The sequence below is a fragment of the Phacochoerus africanus genome, chromosome 1, assembly GCF_016906955.1.
Source record: "Phacochoerus africanus isolate WHEZ1 chromosome 1, ROS_Pafr_v1, whole genome shotgun sequence".
In the NCBI taxonomy this organism is placed as follows: domain Eukaryota; kingdom Metazoa; phylum Chordata; class Mammalia; order Artiodactyla; family Suidae; genus Phacochoerus; species Phacochoerus africanus.
Genome location: NC_062544.1, coordinates 188987831 through 189008880, shown reverse-complemented (window position 1 = coordinate 189008880; position 21050 = coordinate 188987831). Strand labels below are relative to the sequence as shown.

Below are 21050 nucleotides of genomic sequence, written 5' to 3'. Positions count from 1 at the left end.
GAAATGCTGAGTAGCAGTCAAACTCCAGACTTTTAAGGTTAAAAGCTTCAGCTCTTGACTAACTCTGGTCTCCTTCAGGGTGGAAGCCTGCCATGAGAAAAGGTGGGGGTCTTGTGGTCAGCTCCTCTATTTCTGTATATTGTACTTCTCCACTTTCTCTTCTGGCTTGGCTGGGTTGTCTTTGTTTCTCTCTGGAAATGAGTGAAGAGGGGAAAGGAACTCTTTTTTTTTTTTTTTTTTTTCAGTGTGGTTCTTTTGGCTTTTGCCCAGATTTCTTCATGGAAACACCCAACTGTAGCTTTCTTGATGTTTGCAAATTCTCTCCTTCATTTAGCATTTGCTTCCAAGGATACGCCTCCAGCCACTTAGTGCTGAGGTCACTTCAGGAAGCCTGGGCAAAGCCTCTTCCTGGACAGCTCAGAAGGGCTGGCGTTTTCCCCCTCTCAACCTCTATCTGGTTCTGGGAAACCCTTGCACACCCTTCAGAACATCCTAGACTTTTTGGAAAACTGAGGATTTTGCTCCTCAGTTCTTGTTCCTTGAGGGTTTTAATTTCTCATGCTATCTCGCTCAGTTCCTTTGGGAAGGATCATATCCTGGGAACAGGGAGTATTTGATGTATCACCCCAGGTATTAAAATCCAAAAGAGGGTTTGTATCTGTTGGTTGATTGAATGCTTGTTTTGTGTGCGTAGGAAGTGAAAGATTTTTCTTGTAGAACATACTTTCCATATGCTGAGATACCTTTGAAGACAAAATAATTACAGCAAATAAGTCCATGAGTTCTAAAACAGAAACAGACTCAAAGATTTTGAAACCAAATTTATAGTTACCAGAGTGGAAATGTGGGGCAGAAGGGATAAATTAGGGGGTTGAGATCTGCACATACACACTACTGTATATAAAATAGATAGGAAACAAGAACCTACTGTATAGCACAGGGAGATCTACTGCATACTGTGTAATAACCTATATGGGAAAATAATCTGAAAAGGAATGTATATATGTAGATGTCTAACTGATTTACTTTGCTGTACACCTGAGACTAATACAACTTTCTAAGTCAACAATGCTCCAATACATTTATTTAAAAAATAAATATAGGAGTTCTTGTTGCAGTGCAGTGGAAACGAATCCCACTAGGAACCATGAGCTTGTGGGTTCGATCCCTGGCCTCTCAGTGGGTTAAGGATCTGGTGTTGCTGCAGCTATGGTGTAGGCCGACAGCTGTAGCTCTGATTTGACCTCTAGCCTAGGAACCTCCATATGCCACAGGTATGGCCCTAAAAAGCAAAATAAATAAATAAATAAAGAAAGAATAAAAAATAGAAATAATCTATGAGTTCTTTCAATAACCCAACATACTCTGCTTTGCCACAGGTGGCAGGGATGCCAAGGTGATTTCAGGCATGGGGCATCTGCACAGCTGTGGGGGACATAATTCTAGGATGTGGTGGGCTTTTTCTTTCAGACTCATGGAGTTTATGATGCAAAGCTGGATATCAAGGTAGTAGTAACTTACCAATTCCTGTTCTTGGTTCTTCTGTGGTTCATCTACACATATGGTTACTTTGCTCTGAGTTGACACCAGCACTCCCTTTTCCAAAGGCCCGATAAGAATTCTCATGGACACCCTACTCGATTCTCACCTCAGCCTGTCCTTCTCCGGCTGAGGCTGGAATGGCTTAGAGTATCAGCACACAGATGGCCTTCAGGGGGCTTAGTGTTGAGATGTAATTGGGCTGCTCTGGGATTTGGTGCCCCATATCAACCATTGGGCTCTTACACAAACCTGACCCTGAGGGGCCCCAGGAGATTTCTGTGTTGTCCACATTGTCCCAGCTCAGACCTCAGATCCAGTGTTGCTGTGAGCTGTGATGGAGGTCACAGATCTAGCTCTGATTAGGCCCCTAGCCTGGGAACTTCCACATGCTGTGGATATGAACCCCTTCCCTCAGAAAAGAATGACTTGGGGTTGGTCACATTGTAAAGACAAAAAACCCTCCAAAACAAAACACAAAACCCAAAAACCCAAAACCAAACAAAAAACACAACGAACATGATAAATCAAACCCAAAGAAAATTTGATTTGAGAAAAAACCATGCAGCGTTATTGTAAGTATTCCAAGAGATACAGTATCCTCAATAAATAAAAATAAGTCATTTAAAAGTGAAAATCAGGAGTTCCATCTTGGCACAGTGGAAACGAATCCGACTAGGAACCATGAGGTTGCGGCTTTGAACCCTGGCCTCTCTCAGTGGATTAAGGATCCTGTGCTGCCGTGAGCAGTGGTGTAGGTCGAAGATGAGGCCCAGATCTGATGTTGTTGTGGCTGTGGCATAGGATGGCGGCAAAGCTCCGATTAGACCCTTAGCCTGGGAACCTCCATATGTCATGGGTGGAGCCCTAAAAAGACAAAAGACAAAAAAAAAGTGAATATCATACTGTACCAACGTTAATTTCTTAGTTTTGACAAATGTGCCATGTAGTAGTAAGATGTTAACATAAGGAAAAGCTGGGTGAACTCTCTGTACTTACTATCTTTGCAAATTTTCTGTATCTAAAGTTATTCCAAAACATGAAGTTGAAAAAAAGAATACCAATGGAAACACTGAAGTACTTCCATTAGAAATAAGAATTTTTTTACCCTAAAAAGTTTAGGCAAATAAAAATGGTTTTTGAAGGACATTCTGGAAACTCAGTTCCTGGTCTAAACATGTAAATAGGTAGAGTACTGTGTAAATTCTGGGAGGAATTAATTAATGCTTTTTGGTTTCACATTTAGGAAACTCATTCTTTCAACAAATAATTATTGACCTGTTATGGGTCTTTCATGTTCTAAGTTTACGTCGGTCAATAAAACAGATAAAGATCTCTGACCTCATGGAGCTTACATTCTAGTAGGGGGAGAGGAAAGCCAACAAGATAAATAGAATAAGTAGATTATATTGTATGGTTGAAGGTGACAGGTGCTATGGGGAAAAGGAGAAGAGCGGAAAACGGGACAGCAGTAGTATGAAAGGGGGGCTGGGCCTCATGCAATTTTAAATAGGGTGAACCAAGCAAAGCTCATTGAGATGGTATAGTGCAGCAAAGTTGAAGAAGATGAGGGAGCAAAACATGAGGACGTCGGGGGAAGAGCACTGCAGGCAGAGGGGATGGCACTAAGATGGAGCATGCCTAGATGTTCAAACAGCATCCAGAGGCAAATGGACAAAAGCAGTCACTGAGGGGGAAAGATGTAGAAGATGAGGTCAGGAAGGCAAGAGTGGTGGTGAGTGGGAAAGAACATAAATAATACAGGACTTGGACAAAAATGGGGAGAGCTATTGCAGGTTTTTAAGCAGAAGGGTGACAGGATGTGTCTCATGTATTAGAAGGATCATTTTTTACTACTGTGTGAATAGGCTCTGGGTGGGCAAGGGCAGAACAGAGAGAAGAGATGGAAGGCTGATGCAGGAATCCAGGGAGAGATGATGGCGCCTTAGACCAGAATGAAGCAGCGGAGGTGGTGAGAAGTGACACTGGAGCTGGCTTGTTTCAGCTTGAGAGCCCATTGTTAAAGTTTTAGGAAATTTGTGAGCTAATTGTTTAAAACGGCATCATTTAAGATTATATTATATAAATTTACAATTAGATATATTAAAAACCAAATAAGTGTCCCAAACTTATCACTTAATCGTCTTTACCTAATTCTTTTCCTGGAATTACTTATTTTTATCTCTGCTCTTGAGGTTGTTCACATTCTCAGTATCCACATTGCGAAATGCTCTAAAAGGGGGGGCTGCTGTGCATCTCTTCCCAACTCTTTATTCAGTGACATTGCATTTGGGGTTGGTCAGCCATGTTGGGAGTATTTATAGACGTTGACAAATGCTAGGAATCAGAGTTTATTTTTAAAGAGAGCAGGTTGATAAATGTTGACCAGCACACCCCTGCTTTGTGCCTTCCCAACTGTGCTCTGTTCAGTATTTTTAGGTTCCCTCACTTCTGTCAAGTCCCCATCCACAGACAGAAAAAGCTTAATGAAGACTTTAAATAGGTATTGTTAATATTACAACAAGATAAAAGTGATGTATTTCTCTTATGCTTCATACTATTAATGCATATCCAGTCTCTTGGGATAGAACATGATAGAAGATAGTATGAGAAAAAGAATGAATATATATATATATATATATATATATATATATATATATACTGTACAGCAGAAATTGGCACAACACTGTAACCAGTTTTACTTTAATTTAAAAAAAATACAGGCAAAAAAATACATACTTAGTTACAAAAAAATCACCCTACCTGTGACTGGATCTTTAGTGCCGGCCCTAACTTTAATCCCATAGTGCTTCGAAGATGCTCCTCTGTGAGTAATGGCAAGGTTTCTCCATCAATCGCGTGATCTTTAAATACCTTATTAAACACAAAAGAAGACTTTTTTCAAAAAAATTCTTGTCTTAAATGTAGATTTTTTTAGCTTTGGAGGAAATATTAAGACTGCTTCAGGATGACCCCCAAATTCATAACATTTCTTATTTTCAGGCACTGTCTTTTTTTGCACTCCAACGGCGCATTGTTTGTGCTCTTTAACAACACTTGGAGTACATTGCAATTCTCTATATAGAACACAATTCCAACCTGGAATGGTTATTATTTGAGGGCAGACCCATGTCTTACTCACCAATGTACTTGTTTATTTGTTTGTTTTTTGTCTTTTTAGGGCCAGACCTACGGCATAATGGAGCTTCCCAATCTAGGGCTCGAATTAGAGCCGTAGCTGCTGAACTACACCACAGCTGAAGGCAATGCCAGATCCTTAACCTACTGAGTGAGGCCAGGGATCAAACCTGCATCTTCATGGGTGCTAGTCAGATTCATTTCTGCTGAGCCACAGTGGGAACTCCTACCTATGTACTTGTAATTCAGTGCCTGACGCATGATAGAAGATGTGCAGTAATCGTTGCTGGACAAATCAATGAACAGACAAATAGTATGAGTAAAGGGATGGGGGTAAAAACGGCTGCAGTCAAATTTCAAACTCTCACATTTACAGATGCAGTGCCCCTGTCCACTGCCTTAGATGAGTGGTGAAGGGAGCAGAGGAAAATGCAAATGAGTGTGGTCATGCTGGACCTCTGCACAGGTCCTATTTGTTCTCACTGTGTGGTGGATGTCACCATGCCTTCCATTCTTCCAGAAACTAGGAAGGCTGCCGGTGGACAAAGGTTCCAGGCAGAGAAGGAAGTGGATGGAAAAAACTGAGCCAATTGGTGGTACTAGAACATCATGAGCTTCAACTTCAACCTGCCTGGCAAACCTGTGTATATGATGAGCTTTCTTTTCTTTCTATTTCAAGCTTTATTCACACTCCTCAAACTTTAGGCGCCATAGAATCCTCCCTCATTTTCTGCAGATCATATAACTCCCTAATTAGAAAAAAAAAAAAAAAAGCAGATAAGAACTTGCTGTAATTCTGCCCAACCTAAAAGCTTATATTTTCTTCCTCTCTCCTGATAGAGTGCAAGGGTAGTCCCCCACTGTTTAAAGACACTCTCTCCACATAGGCTGTGTGTCTTACCCTTCCCCCCAACCCCTTTGGCTCCATTCAACAGATAATCCCCTCTCTCATCTCCAATCTCTCCTCTTCATCAGGCTCTTGCACTTAAGCAAGGCTCCACCATCATTAAATAAGCAATGATAATGAAAACACACAAACACTTCCTTACTCCATCTCTAGATTCTACCTCAGGTCTCTTATCCCTGTCTCAGCCCAATTTCTTTCTTCTTTTTTTTTTTTTTTTTTGTCTTTTCTAGGGCTGACCCGTGGCATATGGAGGTTCTAAGGCTGGGGTAGAATCAGAGCTGTAGCCACTGGCCTACGCCATAGCCACAGCAACCTGGGATCGGAGCCACATCTGTAGCCTATAACACTGCTCATGGGAATGCTGGATCCTTAACCCACTGAGTGAGGCCAGGGATTGAACTCGAAAACTCATGGTTCCTAGTCAGATTTGTTAACCACTGAGTCATGACAGCCCAAATTCTCAAGAGTTTTGATACTCCCTGTTTCCATATTCTTACTTCTCAGTCATTCCTCAGTCTCAAGGAGTCTGACTTCCACCCTTACCAGTCTCCTCTGGGTCCCTGGGGACTCTTATTCCCAAACACATGGATATTTTTCAGTCCTCATGTTTCTTATGCTCCTGGCTGCATCTGACATCATTGACTATCCTTCAAGAAAAATGCTCTTCTGCTCCCTCCTGGGTACACTGTGCCCTCTCTTTCACAGTCACCTTCATAGCTACTGTTTCTTTATCCATTCTTATGTGTTAGAGTCCCTTTGGCTTCTGACCCAGGTCCCCTTTGGTCTTCCTGATCCATCTAGTCTCTCTCTTGAATTCAGTGAATGTCTCTATATACTGAAGGCTCTCCAATATGTATCTTTAACTCAGAAGCTGAATTGTGCCAATTCTGCCTCTTAGATAGAATTCTTATCTGTCCACCCCATTGCTCCTACCCTGCATCGAATTTCATTACTGCTCATCTGAGGAGGCTTCCCCACTAGCCTTGCCGCCTTTAAACTATTTTCATAAGAGTAACTTGAGTGGCCTTTCTGAAATATAAAGCTAAGCATGCCACTCCTCCTTAAAACCTAGACTGTCCCTGGGATAAAGTCACCATCCTTCACTGGGTCTTCAAGGCCAATGATCTGGCCCTCTCTCCCTCTTCAGTCCCCTGACTTGCCATCCTCACTCTCCCAACTTAGCCTTGGCATGCTGGACCCTAAGAATTGTTCTTAAATTCCAACCATGTTGAATTCTCTCTGGCTTCTGGCCCTCATCTTGAAATTAGTCCTTTGCCTTCCTCCCACCTTCCATTCTTCCTCAGCTGGTAAACTCCTCACAATCAGTTCTCACTTTTGATGCCTCTTCTTCTGGGAAGCCGTGAAGCCCTCCTATGTGTTCCTACCATGCCCTGTACCTGCCTCTTACAGCACAGCCACACTGATGTGGCATTGCTTACTGGTGACTTTATTCTGGGCAAAGAGAAGAGGAAGCACATTTGCCCTGTTTCCACTATGTGTTTGGTGCCTTGGGACCAGGAAAAAACTAGAGTATTCTTGGGAAGTTTCTGCACCAGGAACTTTGTGTTCCAACAGACTTTAGTTATTTACAAACTACATTTATTAAGTAACTATTTCTTCTCCTGTTTTAACCAAGAACATTGTAGAACGGGTAATGTGAATAACTTAATTTGGGCCAAAGCAAAAAAATTGACAGTTTGGGTTAATCTGTGTAGCCTTATTTTGGGGAAATGTATGATATTTCTTAGGTTGTTTTGAAATATTGTGAATAACTTAAGCATCCCCTTTACCACCTCTGAGAACCCCTAAAGCCCAGGTCCTCTTGGCTGAAAATCACATGGCCCAATATCTGCAATATAATTGTAAGGAAAAGAGCTAGAGTTGTAGTCATGTACACATTTTTTTAGCCACCTTAAAGCTCAGTTTTGCTCCGCTGCAAAATAGAATTAATATCTTTGTGGAAATACGGTGTATATTAAATTTGAGATAATCTAGAGAATTCCCATCATGGCTCAGTGGAAACATCTAGTATCCATGAGTACCCAGTTTCAATCTCTTGCTTTGCTCAGTGGGTTAAGGATACGGCATTGCCATGAGCTGTGGTATATGTAGGTCACAGACGCGACTCAGATCTGGCATTGCTGTGGTTGTGGTGTAGGCCAGTGGCTACAACTCTGATTTCACCCCTAGCCTGGGAACCTCCATATACCTCTGGTGTGGCCATAAATAAATAAATAAATAAATTTAAGATAATCTAAATGATGTCCTTAGTACAGTGTCTGGCATATAATCTGTTCCCAATAAAGACTAGGCACTATTATTATGATCCATTATAAATGAGAGAACCAAAGTAGAAAAGGCTAAGTTGCCCAAGAAGCACAGAGCTTGCTGGTTAGAGAACTTGGAAAGCAATGTATAGTTCATGATTCTGGTCCACAATTTTCCATACTTAATCCCATTGCCAATCAGAAAAAGGAGTACTGATGAAAATAGTTAACTGTATTTATGGTGGAAATGTTACCTCATTTCTCTTTCTTTGGTAGGGATTCTGGTGAGCAGTGAAGGAAGGGACCATGAGAGCAAACAAAGGAGAAATAACAGGGATAATTTTTCTCACAGAAGTAGGTTGGCAGCCAGGGCCTGAAATGCATGAGGGCCTAACTTTTTTTGTTTATTTGTTTTTGCTATTTTAGGGCCACACCCGGGGCATATGGAGGTTCCCAGGCTAGGGGTGGAATCAAAGCTGTAGCTGCCTGCCACAGCCACAGCCACACGAGATACAAGCCATGTCTGTGACCTACACCACAGTTCACGGCAACGTCAGATCTTTAACCCACTGAGCAAGGCCAGGGATGGAATCTGCATCCTCATGGATCCCAGTCAGGTTTATCACCTCTGAGCCATGAAGGGAACTCCCATGAGGGTCTAACTTTTAGCCTTAGTGGATAAACCCTGGGCCCGAGGCAAAGATGCAGAACATGCCTCTGTGGCTCAGAAGATGTCCCTCACTTCATTCTCATGAGAGCAGTTGGGGCCAAGTGCATGATGTAAATATGCACACCGTTTTAGTGACTTCAGTTATTTTTAGAGAGAATACTTTGTCTGCCAACTTATTTGAACCAGACATTGACTTTGAACAAACAAAATGTGCTACAGGGTATCCTCAATATCCCCAAACAGCTGAATGACCCACCCTCTCTCCACATCTGCTAAAAAGATCTCGTTTGCAAGGAACTTTGGGTTTTAGCTGTGGTTATTTTTTCCTGAATTTCTTTTTCTACCTGCAGAAAGTGGGTGGTTGGAGATTGCTTCACCTAAGGCAGAGGTAATAAAGACAAGGACAGAAAAGGGGACAGTGGGTATGGCCCTGAGTAGTCCCAGGGGAACTGACTTTAGTGAGTAAACAAGAGCAGGACTTGATCCTAAACACACTTGAGAAACATCTAGAAATAACTGTACCACTTCTTAGGGTGGGGAAGGAAGCATTAACATCCTGTTGGTAAGAGATAATGAGTCAGCCAAGTTTGGCGGCTTCATATTTATGTGACCTCTTTGTACCTACAAGGGGACATTTGGGATTATAAAGTATGAAATGCATATAACATTATCTATGACAAGAGTGGTTATTATAAACTGCATTTTTATGGCTCTGAACTACTGACCAAGAATAGTGAGTTCAAACATTCACTCCATCAGAAGCCTGCAATCAAATGTTCGTTATACATGGAGTTGCTTGTTTCTGACTATCAGAATTTGGTAATTTCATTATACTAGTGGTTGATGTGGCACTTGATAAGTGGCATAGATAAATTTAAAAGGTGACTTACTCAAGGCTAATGACTAATAATAACATAATAACTAATAATAACATAAATGTAGTCATTTAATAGGAAAAAATAGGACAAAAACCTTTTTTTTTTTTACCAGGTATGCAAAAAGACAAAGTAGGTGATTTAAAGAATACAAATTGCCTCAAAAGTAACCCAAGGTTCTGCTTTCTCTAGAAGCCTCTGATGTAATGAAAATTAGATTTATTGACTACTTATGAGGTGCCATACATTCACCACTGCTTACAAAAACCCATTGAGAATGTATTTTACTATTATCCCCATTTTACAGGTGAAAAAACTGAAACACTGAGAAGAAAGGCAATTTATCCTCGTTAAAATATCCAGAAAGTGAAAAAGGCAGGATATGAACCTGTGCTTTCTTGTTTTGTAAGCCATACTCTTAATAACAATTCTATATGACTTTTCCATTGGTTCCATAAAAAGAAGAAAGATAGAAAGAGAGAGAGAAAAAGAAAGGAAGAAAGAGAGGGAGTTGGGGGTGGAGAGGGAGAGGGAGGGAGGGAAGGAGGGAGGAAGAAAAATTTTTTAAATTAATAGCATTATACTGGAGGAAAATATTATAACAGGAAATCTGAAAAAATTATCTCTAACATCCATTAATTATTAAGTAGTTAAATCATAATGTCATTTTCTTGCTTTCTTTTCCTTTAATACATAAACCAAATATAATATCAGATTTAGTAGGCACATTGTTGCTTAGAACTGTTATTAAATCAATTGAAAAAGTAAACCATGTGCATGAAAATGTAGCATTGACCTAAACTTCAAAAACTTGCCAACCCACCATTTTAATCTCCAATTTTCCTGTATAAGTGAGACTAGTGATACTTTCTGACTTTCCCGACAGTTCATTATAATTAAAAATAGTATTTATCTACCGGATTGAATTATGTGTGCAGGCATTTTTATATATTGCCCCAGCATAAAAATGGAATTTAAAATACTTTTTAGAGATACATCCTTCTTGTCCTCTTTAGAATAAAGTATATATTTCTGTTATGTATGATGAATAGCCTAAAACTTCTGGTATGGAAGTGCATGCCTCAAAATATTTGTTAAATGGACAAGGAGGGAATACGGTAAACATCTCTCATTCCTCTTGGATGTCTGGCTTCTGAGCCTCCTAATTTGGGGAGAATTCCCACATCTCAGCAATCTTGATGGGACAGAAACTAAAGCCAGACCCTGGCTTTCCCAGCCTGTCCTGTAGCTAGAGTGTGCACACATGACACAAGCTCCACCAATCAGAGGCTTCTGTTCCAGGGGAGCAAATGACATAAAAAGAGAGATTATTAGGAATCTTTTCTGGGGTCAAAATCAAGTTTGACAGAACTCATGATGAAGGAAATACATTTCAAAGGGTTTTACTTTTAAGAAAATACTTAAGTAGTTAAGTCACCTGAGCATATTCTGAACAACCTGGAAGGCTGCTAACGAAGTTGTACACATCAGTTACGGTCCATTTCTGAATATTTTCATCCAAAGATAGATTTTCCTTGATTGTAAGTAGCACATGTGTTCCTTTAAATGGAAAGGAAATTATTTTGTGGCATAAAATTTTCAGGGAAAGGGGGACACTAAGAGCACAATTGTAGGTACAGTTACATCAATTTCCTTACATTCTTGTACTACAGAGCAGCCCTTTCCATAGACCTATAAGTCCCTCCCATAAAAGATACTGAATTACTGAGAGATGATTTCTAAAAAAGCTTAGCTGCCTTTCTTTTCTTCCTCTAAAGGATCTTTAATGACAGCATTATAAATAAAAACAAAACTCCAGAATTGCTCCAGCTTCTCTCAGATTCCAACAGAAATACCCAATGGGTTTCATTCTCCAAATAAACACTACCATGTTCTATGATGTTATGCGATTTATCCTGCTCTCTAGGCCATGAAAGAATTTAGCTGCATCTTCATCAAAATGGCAAATTAAAACCTTGTTGGGGAAGCAATCAGTATGGTGGCTAGATTATACATATCCCCAAATCCTTGTATTTAAAAATATTTTTATCTAAAAAAGTTCTAGAAAACTATTCGCTGTGTTTTGGGAGCAGGTAATAAGGTAAGACTTTTAGGTTAGAAGGTATCGTAACAATAATGAGCACTGAAAGTGCTTCTGCTAAATTGTCTACTTTTTTTTTGGCTGTGAAAATTTCTGGGCCAAGGATTAAACCCAAGCCACAGCAGTGACAATGCTGGATCCTTAACTGCTATGCCACCAGGGAACTCCCTAATTGTCTCTTTTTTGACACTTAAATATAGAAGAGATTGAATTCATACTTCTAAGCAGGAAGTCCCTCTACTTTATGTTGAAGAGATTTAAAAATTAAAATAAAAATTTAATTAAAATTCTGATGGGTTTTCCTATCCTTCCTCATATTTACCTTCCTAGCCTTTGCTGAAAATTCTCTATGTAGCAATATATAAACAGAGATGAATTTCCCTGTTATGGCTGATTGGAACTAATGTAATAAGTTTTTCAAGAAGCGGTTATTCTAAATAGGATTAAGAAAAAGAAGGATAAAAAGAAACATAATGGTTACAATTCACTCTGTAATAACTTCATTGACTCGACAACTTGTGGTCTATGGGGACTGGCTATGGCCACTGGACCCTGGACACCTACCTGGCAGAGGTGGTTGAGGAACTGGGAGGTAAACCCCATTCTTTTCACCGCAGACTGTAAACACCTGCTCTGAAGGCATCTCTTTCCCATCATTCCAGGCCTTTTCTTCTGGGGGAGATCCCTGAGCTCCCCAGGGTTTTCTATGACTGTGCTCCAGCTCTCCACAGGTGTCAGCAAGAGCTGTAGATGGCCTTTCATTGGTTTCACCCAACTTCTGATTGTTAAGGGCGTCCATTTCTGGGTCTTTTGCATACTCATTCTCCTCACAGGGAATTGCATGAATTTGGCCTAGGGGTTTTTCTTCTCCTTGACTTTTGGAACTCTCAGTATCATTGTCTAGAACTTTCTGATTCCCTGTGCCTCTCCTGAGACGACGACACTTATGCCCCCAGCTCTCTAGAAAGTGTCGACCAGTTGCCACTAGCATAGGGCTTCCCTGAAGGTTTCTCAGGGTGCTTCTGGGAAAATGCAGGTCACTGGCAGGGAGCATACTCCTGCCATGGTAGGTGGCTGGGCCAGCAGGGACAGTGGGGCCATAGAGGAAAGGTATCCCTAAGCCTGTTATTCCCTTGGAATTAACTTTTTCTATTCGCCTTTGCTGGTAAATGGCATGCATTTCCATTTCCATCCTAAAAACAAAACAATGTATTTTATACAACCCAAGAAAACCATTAGAAATAGAATTTGGTAGCACAAATTCACAAGGTAGCACCTCTGCTTTTCTTATGAGTCCTCACGCTGTTTATTTGAAGTTTATTAGGTATAAACACAAATCTCCCAGAAAGCTACTGGGAAGGAGAGTTTGGAGTAAGATCAGAGGGTGCAGGGTTTGGCTGAATTTCACGATGGAAGTCCAAGGCCCATCTTCAGGACATTATCTCTAATGGACGTGGCAACTTTAGCAGAGATGGGACTAATGAAGCACAGTGCAGTTTTTGCCAGAGATTAATCCTCAAAGAAACTAAAATTCTTGGAAGAAGTTTTTAAACTTCTGCAGTAGAATTTTAGTGAGACTCAAGAAACACAGCAACTCTCAGCTGTTAACATTAATGGCAGCAATGGGGTGGGGGAGAGTAGGAGGGGGCAGGACTTGCTGGTATTTTTGCTTACTTTACTCTGCTTCTTGGTCATCATTGGACCCCTTAGTGTTCAGTGGTAAAAAAGTTGACTCTGATGCCTTATCTCACCCACATCCATACCCTAGTCATGAGTGCTGTGTGTTTCTTTCTCCTGGCTGCTGAAGGCCATTTTTATGCTGACATGGGTTGTCTGGGCTTTAATAGCATAATCTGAAGAGGGACTGGCAAGCTGGGCTCCTATCTTTGGGAAGAACTGAAGTCATTTTAAGACAGAAATGCCAATATGAATCTCAAAGGAATCACAGCTAGGCATTTTAATTATGAGACATTGACAAACTGTTATGATCTGTATAGACTTCACCTCATTGTGTAATTTCTTTTTTATTATTTTAAAAAATGTTTTTATGGATGCACCTGTGGCATATGGTAGTTCCCAGGCTAGGGGTTGAATAGGAGCAGCAGCTGCAGGCCTATGCCACAGCCACAGTAATGCCAGATCCTAGCCATATCTGTGACCTATGCTGCAGCTCACAGCCAGGCCAGATCCTTAACCTACTGAGCGAGGCCAGGGATAGAACTCACAACCTCACGGAGACTATATCATCCTTAACCCACCGAACCACAATAGGAACTCCCTCTGTGTTATTGCTAATCTTGCGTTTATCCTTAACCAAACTGTGTACATGTTTGTACATGTTTCTTTTTATAATATTCTGAAATACTTTTTAAAAGTAATCAGAGTGTGTGTGTATAGATACAGATATATAATCAGTAAATACATACACACAAATATAACAATATAACAAAACAATACACAAATATAATAAATGAATGAATGTATATGTAAAAGTATATTTACATAATGTAAATCAAATGAATAAACATACAAATGAATGAACAGAAAATAATTAAAAGAACATTGTTACATTACCTGGCAGTATGCTGCCTTTGAATCATTTCATTCCTTCTAGCCATTGCCTTTACGGATTCAGATGGTAAAATGCCCCAACCTTCAACAAGAAAACCACCATCCCACCCCACAAACAAATTAACAATAGCTTCTTAAAAATAATAAAAGAAAATATAATGATTTAAAACAGTATCTGCAAGAAACCACCAACTGAGCACAATGTCAGAAATGTATCTGTTCATGGCTATTCAGCATCTCAGAGTCTCTTTGGAGATGGCATGATAACACCAGAAAATTTTTTTTTGTTTAAGTGTGGGTCTCATGACTGGCAGTGTTTTCCTGTCATTCTTCAAAAGGAAAAATATGAAATTAACTGTGGATCTCTTGATCTCTTGCTTTTGAAGTAAAAAATTGTTAACTTTTTTTTGGTACAAGAATTAGAGAACTAGTTGAACTTAAAAAAAAAAAAAAAGGTAACTAAGTGCTCCTTGATGCACTAAAGTCCCTGGAAATAAATGCAATGATTTAAGTGGATAAAATATGAAGTTCTCTGTGTGGATTTTTTAGCACACCTGTGGCAAATACTTTTTCCAAAATAATTTCAATATAGTTGAACAGCAATTCCATTCTTTGTGTCACCCGTCCAAAATGTCTCAGAATAATGACAGCATCATTAAAATCCAAGGCTGTATTCTTGCCTGGTAACTTCATGCTTATATTTATTTTTTTCTTTGGATTCCTAATGTACTTAGTGTCTATGCATGATAACACCTGATAATTTTTAATGGTGCTTCTCAAACCATCCATGGTAAAGGACTATATTTTTTCTTTAAAATTTCCAACCCAGTATGCACCAATACTTTTTAAAAAATACATAACGTAACATTTTGGAAATGAAGACAAGAACAAATACAAGCATTTTTTAAACATTAGATTAATAGACATAAAATAACCCTGTCAAATTGCTGCAAAAGTTGCAAGCCCTTACTCTCTATGCATTTATTTATACAAACACTTCTCGGATCAGCATGGTGTATAGACCACACTCTAGCACAATAACAGACACAAAATTATATTACACAGTTTTGTTCAATGATACTTTCCATGTGTAAATCTGTTCTCCCCAATATGAAGGCTAGTATCATGAAGGCTAGACCTGTTCTTACATTTGCTTTGTACCAAGCTTCAGAGCTTGTGAAACTCCTATTAATAATAACCTATCTTGAAATAAATGATACTACATCTACTTTTAGGAGATTCTTCTTCAGTTGTAAAATTCAGAGGTTAGATGATGTGATCTCTAAAAATCCTTCTGACTCTGGGAGTTCCTGTCGTGGTGCAGAGGAAACGAATTTGATTAGGAACTATGAGGTTGCAGGTTTGATTCCCTGGCCTCACTCAGTGGGTTAAGGATCTGGCCTTACCGTGAGCTGTGGTGTAGGCTGCAGACATGGCTTGGATCCTGCGTTGCTGTGGCTATGCTGTAGGCCGGCAACTGTAGCTCTGATTTGATCCCCAGCCTGGTAACCTCCATATGCTTCTAGTGTGGCCCTAAAAAGAAAAAAAAATCTTTCTGACTCTAAAGCTCACAGTTCTCATTACTTATATTTTAGGGCCCTGTGTTAAATCTGGACTCATCAAATCTGTTTCATGTTTCTTTTTCTTTCCCAGATAGGTGACATCAAACTTGGTGGTAGTCCAGTTGTACTAATCCACCCTGTATCTAACATCCCAATTTTTGAAATAGATCCCTGTCTTAATCCCTATTCTGTTAACTTACTTAGTGGCTCGGTTTCCATAGGACTGAGGCCCTACCTTGCCCTTGCTTACTCTCTTCTGCAGCAGCCTTAAAGTGGGAGACAGACCTCTGTTCCTGGGACAGGTTGTCAACCTGCCTGTCTGTAGCCAAAGAGTGGCACTTTCTGGATTCTTGATCACTAAGAAGCTCTCTCTGAGTCAGCAGTGCAACTATTTCTCTGGTCTGCTTATGTGCTGCTTGTAATTTTTTCACTACAGATTTGATGGGTTCTTACTGCCAGGTGGGGCCACCTTCCAAGTTCAGATGTTGGGCTTGTCTCCAGCGGATGTGTCTAGTTTCAGATCTGGCCCTTGCTCAATCTCATCAAAGTGGATCTGTGCATTGTGGTAGACAAGGTGCTCAAATCCTACAGGCTGGTATCTTTCCTGGCCCTGGCACCAATCATATTTCTTTTTGTCTTAGGCTTTTCACTCACATTGTTCCAATCTATTAAGAGTTGTTAGAATTGAGGAGCAGGGACAAATAGAAACTTGCAAATATAGTTTAGGGGAGATAAAATGCATTGATTTGATCTTCAATATTGTGAGGAAACTCCCATCGCTTATTCTCTCCTAAGTCCCATACCCATGTTTTCACTGACACCACTCTACTGAAATTGCTCTTAACCAGATCACTAATGACCTCCACATAGCTCAATCTAATGGTAGATTCTTGGCCCTCATCTTACTTGACTTGTGAGTGGCATACTTGAAGAGTTGCTCAGTCTCTCTGTAAACACTTTCTTCCCTTGGCTTCCAGGCCTCTGTACTCTCCTGGGTTTCTTCCTACCTCACTGACTGCTCCTTCTATTTCTCCCTTGCTTGTTTCTCCATATCTTCTGGACCCTGTTGGTAAGTCCCAGGGATCATCCTTTTAACTTCTAACTCATCCTTTCAACTCACCCTATAGATGATCTCATCTAGTCTCAGTATCCTGATGTCTTCCAAAATCATAGCTCCAGGCTGTCTCCAGAAGTCCTCTCTCAACTTCAGTAGCCTTATGGACATCTCCCATTGATTGATTATTAGGCATCTCAAAGCCTATGATCTCTCTCCCTGCCCCAAGAACTCTTCCTTTCACAATCTTCCTTAACTGAGTGAATAGCAACTCCATCTTTCCCATTGATCAGCCAACATTTTTGATGTCATCCTTAACACCTCTCCTCCTCTCACATTTCATATCTAAAAGCTGAGAAAGTCAGGTTGTTTCTACCTTCAAAATAATTGCAGAATCTAACCACTTCTTACTATTCCTCTGCTACCTTCCAGGGCCAATCCATCATAATCTTTTGACTCCTCTAATAGCCCATTAACTCCCATCAGTTTAATTCTAGAACTTTAATCCTATCAAGTTTGTCCCCAGCGTAGCAGTCAGAGCAATCCTGGTAAAATGCAAGTCAGACCATGCCACTCCTTTGCTCAAACTCCTCAGAAGCTTTCACTCTTACCTGGAATAAAAGACAAGTCCTCACAATGACCTATTAGACCATAAATAAGCTACCCCAGGGCCTTTAACTGTCAGACCTCATCTCTCATGATCTTGTAAGTTCCTTGCATGTAAAATAGGGCAGATAGTAATTGCAAATTTCATGTTAAATTGATGGTTGGAGGAGCTAAGCAACTTACACTTGGTTACATGGTGGTGGAACCATCATTTAAAGCTAGCTAGCAACCATAGAAAATACAAGCATAATTACCGTACAGTTTTGCCTCCAAAAGTAAGCAGCAAATTTGATGGTAAGGTTAGTGCAACAATCCAGTTCACGGTGGCCCACAGGTGAGAGCCATCTATTGCTCATACCTGAGTAGACATGATTGGACAGCATGTTCGGCATAGTTGCATTTGATAGAGCAGAGGTTCCAAACTGAGAAGGAACACAAAACTGTCTTGGATCAGTTGGAGCCACAGTGGGAGGCAGTAAATCTCTAGGGAAAAAGATATAAAACAGGTAAAATGAATTGTACAAGATTTCCTTGGCATAGGCAATGAGCTTTCTTATTGTCATATGGGATTCTATCATCTCTTCCCAAAATGAAGTACAAAGGTCCTAAAATCTCTATTGGTTTGAGCAGAAATATGATAAGAAAGATTAGGAGAAAGGGCTCTACTAAGGAAGGAGTGACCCAGTTGACAACATAGCAGGAAAGGAAAGTTAGAGATGTTAAGGAAAAAGAAATCTGATCAAATCAATATCAATGTCTGATCTTCCATGATCAATACACTATTCTTTTCTTTTTTTTTTTTTAAGGGCTGTGCCCATGGCATATGGAGGTTCTCAGGCTAGGGGGCAAATTGGAGCTGTAGCCACTGGCCTATGCCATGGCCACAGGAACACCAGATCAGAGCCATGTCTTCAACCTATACCACAGCTCATGGCAACACCAGATCCTTAACCCACTGAGTGAGACCAGGGATTGAACCTGTGTCCTCATGGGTACTAGTCAAATTCCTTTCCACTGAGCCATAATGGGAACTCCAAATATACTATTCTTGACTACAATATTTCCTTCTCATTTGGGAACATACTCCGGGTTGAGTTTTGCCTTCTGGGATCAGTGTTTGACTGCTTGGGTAGACAATTTACTTCTACAAACTTCAGTAGTCTCTAGAAGTCCAAATCCATTGTTCATGCTCCGTGAACAAGAATGAATCGTGAATTTTACTTTCTCCTCAGAATGTCAGAATTTATAGACTATATATAATCAAAAGAAGCGAAGATAGGAAACTGCCAGAGTGTGTAACCAAAAATACTGATAATTTCACTTTCGTTGCAAAGAAAGAATTGTTCTATTACAGGAAATCCAGGGTACCCAGTTAATATGGACTGAATTGTGTCCCCTTCCAAAATCTATATGTTAGAAGTCCTACCCCCACCCCATGTGACTGTATTTGGAGATAGAGCTTTTAAAGGGGTAATTAAAGTTAAACGAAGTCATAAAGCTGGAGCCCTAACCCAATAGGACTGGTGTCCTTATAAGAAGAGGAAGATACCCCAGAAGTGCCAGCACACAGAGAAAAAGGCATGTGAGGACAGAGTAAAAAGGCGGCCATCTGCAAGCCAAGGAGAGAAGCCTCAGTAGAAACTAAATTTGCCAGCATCTTGATATAGGACTGCCTCCAGAACCATGAGAAATAAAATTAAACCACCCAGTCTGTGATATTGTGCTACAGGAGCCTTAGCTAACTGCAACAATATTTGTACCTATGTGATGCCTGTTGTACAGCAAGTGCTCTTTAGGTTTTTGCTGAGTGAGGACATCAAGAGGGCCTCAAAGAGGTAGTGATGGGAAGTTTGTTGAAGATGTGGCCAGCAGATTTACTGTACCACATTTCCCTGAAATAATATTAGATGATAAAATGACACTGGCCTTAACAGCATTCGCAAATTTAACAATATCCATTTTCTCCTTTGATTGGAATATCACATTGGAGGGAAATACCTATCTGCACTTGGAGGTTCAAATGATGAGGGAATCAGTGGGATCCTCTGCTGCCCTGATGTGGTCAACAAAGGGTTCATGGCCATCGCTGGATTTATCGTCAATATCCCTTGCCACTGATGGAGTTCTGAAACAAAACAAAACAAAACAACAAACAGATAATGTCAACAAATACCTCTACTTTTTGTGAATTGTTTGAATTCTGTTTGAACATAATGAACACCTTTCGTTATCTTCCCAATACTTGGGAAGCCTGGCTATACCCAGGTTTCAGTTAAACAAAAACTCCTCCATTGTAATTATCCACACACAATTGTAGAACTCAGTGTGCCTTTGGAATTTGTTGGAGAGTCTACAGGTAATACTATGCCATACTATAAGCAATAATAAAATTAAACCATCTTTGCAAGATTCCAGATATACCATCTTCTTTTATTACAATTTATTTTAATTTGTATATTTCCAGAGGTACAAATGCGTGTATGCTCCCATACATTCAATCTTTGGAAAAATATTCCTATTTAATTGATAAGATTAAAGCAGAAAGAAGGGGAAAATCTTCTTAATGGTTAAAAATATATCTAATTAAAGTGGATACAGGCTGACTATATGAGACTGTATCTAACTAGAACAAGTGAGAAAGTTATATCTGAACATACATAAACACAGCATTCATAACTTTATCTTTAGAACCTAGGGATCAGTAAAATGGCTCATTGTAAAAGGGATAAAATTTTACCTTGTTTTCTTGTTAATTATTAATGTCCTTTGAATAATTTAAATATTAAATGAGGCTAGTCAAACAGGTCACTTTAGTTTCTTCATCTTCAATTGTTTAAAAAAATTGAGATGCCTTCAACCATGTTTAAAAAAAAAGAAAATTAGGAAGCCAGTTTTTTTTTTTTCTTTGAACTAGTGGTCTTTCTTTTCTTCTTTTTTCTTGTGTGTGTATTTCACTTAATTTTTAAAATAATCCATTCAAATGGCTCAAAAACTAAAAATATAATGCTATTTAAATAAGCAATCACTTCTTTAGTTTCTTTTTCAGACCTAAACCTATTGATCAAATTGGAAATTTCAGCCCAGAAGTCACCTAACATTGTTTTTCACCATCCAATTATATATATATATATATATTTGAAGTTCTTTGTGTGGATTCAATTTCACTGTATTTCTGTGAGCCCAGTAAAATTTCCTCCCTGATAGTTGGCCTCAGAGTGGTGACCAGCCAGGATCAGGATAAAAATATCTGCCAGATGCCTGCCAACCATGGTGAGAAGGCCAACAAAGAGCTCTGGCTGGGTGTATGTCATCTCTGGTCTTGCAGCAAGGACACTGTTCTGTGGCTTGAAACCTCAGGTCCTCCTGATCTGAGATTTGGTGCATGGCCACCTTCTTTCCCCTAGTCCATTATACAACAGAGCAATGTGACAATATGGGAATACAACTTGGCATTTTACTTTGAAACATTACTGACCTTTGTGTCATGAACTGATGGTCTCTGACAGCAATTTAAACTTACCTATGAATGAGATGGAATCTGAAGCTATAACATATTGTGCTCATCTTGCATTTTACATGATACCTGAGACAAATCTGGAGGGAGGAGAAGGAAGAAAGGGAGCAGTGCAGAATCCCTCCAGAGTAAGCATTGCCTAGAGGCTGACCACCCCCTACCTCACACATGTCACCATAGGGAAATGCCATGGAGATCAGTCACCAAAAGTTGTTGAGACTGTCTGACTTTGGGGTTCCCCCAAAG

At 39.9% G+C, this 21050-nt stretch overlaps 1 protein-coding gene across 1 annotated transcript; it reads right to left on the bottom strand.

Moving 5' to 3' along the window:
* Positions 1–523: 523 nt before the first annotated feature.
* Positions 524–19403, bottom strand: SAMD7 (sterile alpha motif domain containing 7). Its single transcript, XM_047755187.1, has 7 exons — positions 19289–19403; positions 17649–17773; positions 14072–14150; positions 12062–12690; positions 10835–10956; positions 4303–4413; positions 524–743 (listed from the first exon to the last, which is right to left on the bottom strand). Exons 1-7 carry the CDS (start codon positions 19372–19374, stop codon positions 549–551), a joined length of 1347 nt encoding a protein of 448 aa, XP_047611143.1. The 5' UTR covers positions 19375–19403; the 3' UTR covers positions 524–548.
* Between the last annotated feature and the right edge of the window lie 1647 nt (positions 19404–21050).

What these genes read in the sequence shown, in the direction of transcription:
- SAMD7 (XM_047755187.1), bottom strand. Translation starts at nt 19,374, where the DNA reads ATGGCCATGAACCCTTTGTTGACCACATCAGGGCAGCAGAGGATCCCA. An exon ending in CAAAGGCAGCATACTGCCAG is followed by an intron (nt 12,691 to 14,071) that starts GTAATGTAACAA and finishes TTTTGTTTTTAG; the next exon opens with GATGGAAATGGAAATGCATG. An exon ending in CACTAAAGATCCAGTCACAG is followed by an intron (nt 744 to 4,302) that starts GTAGGGTGATTT and finishes TTGTCTTCAAAG; the next exon opens with GTATCTCAGCATATGGAAAG.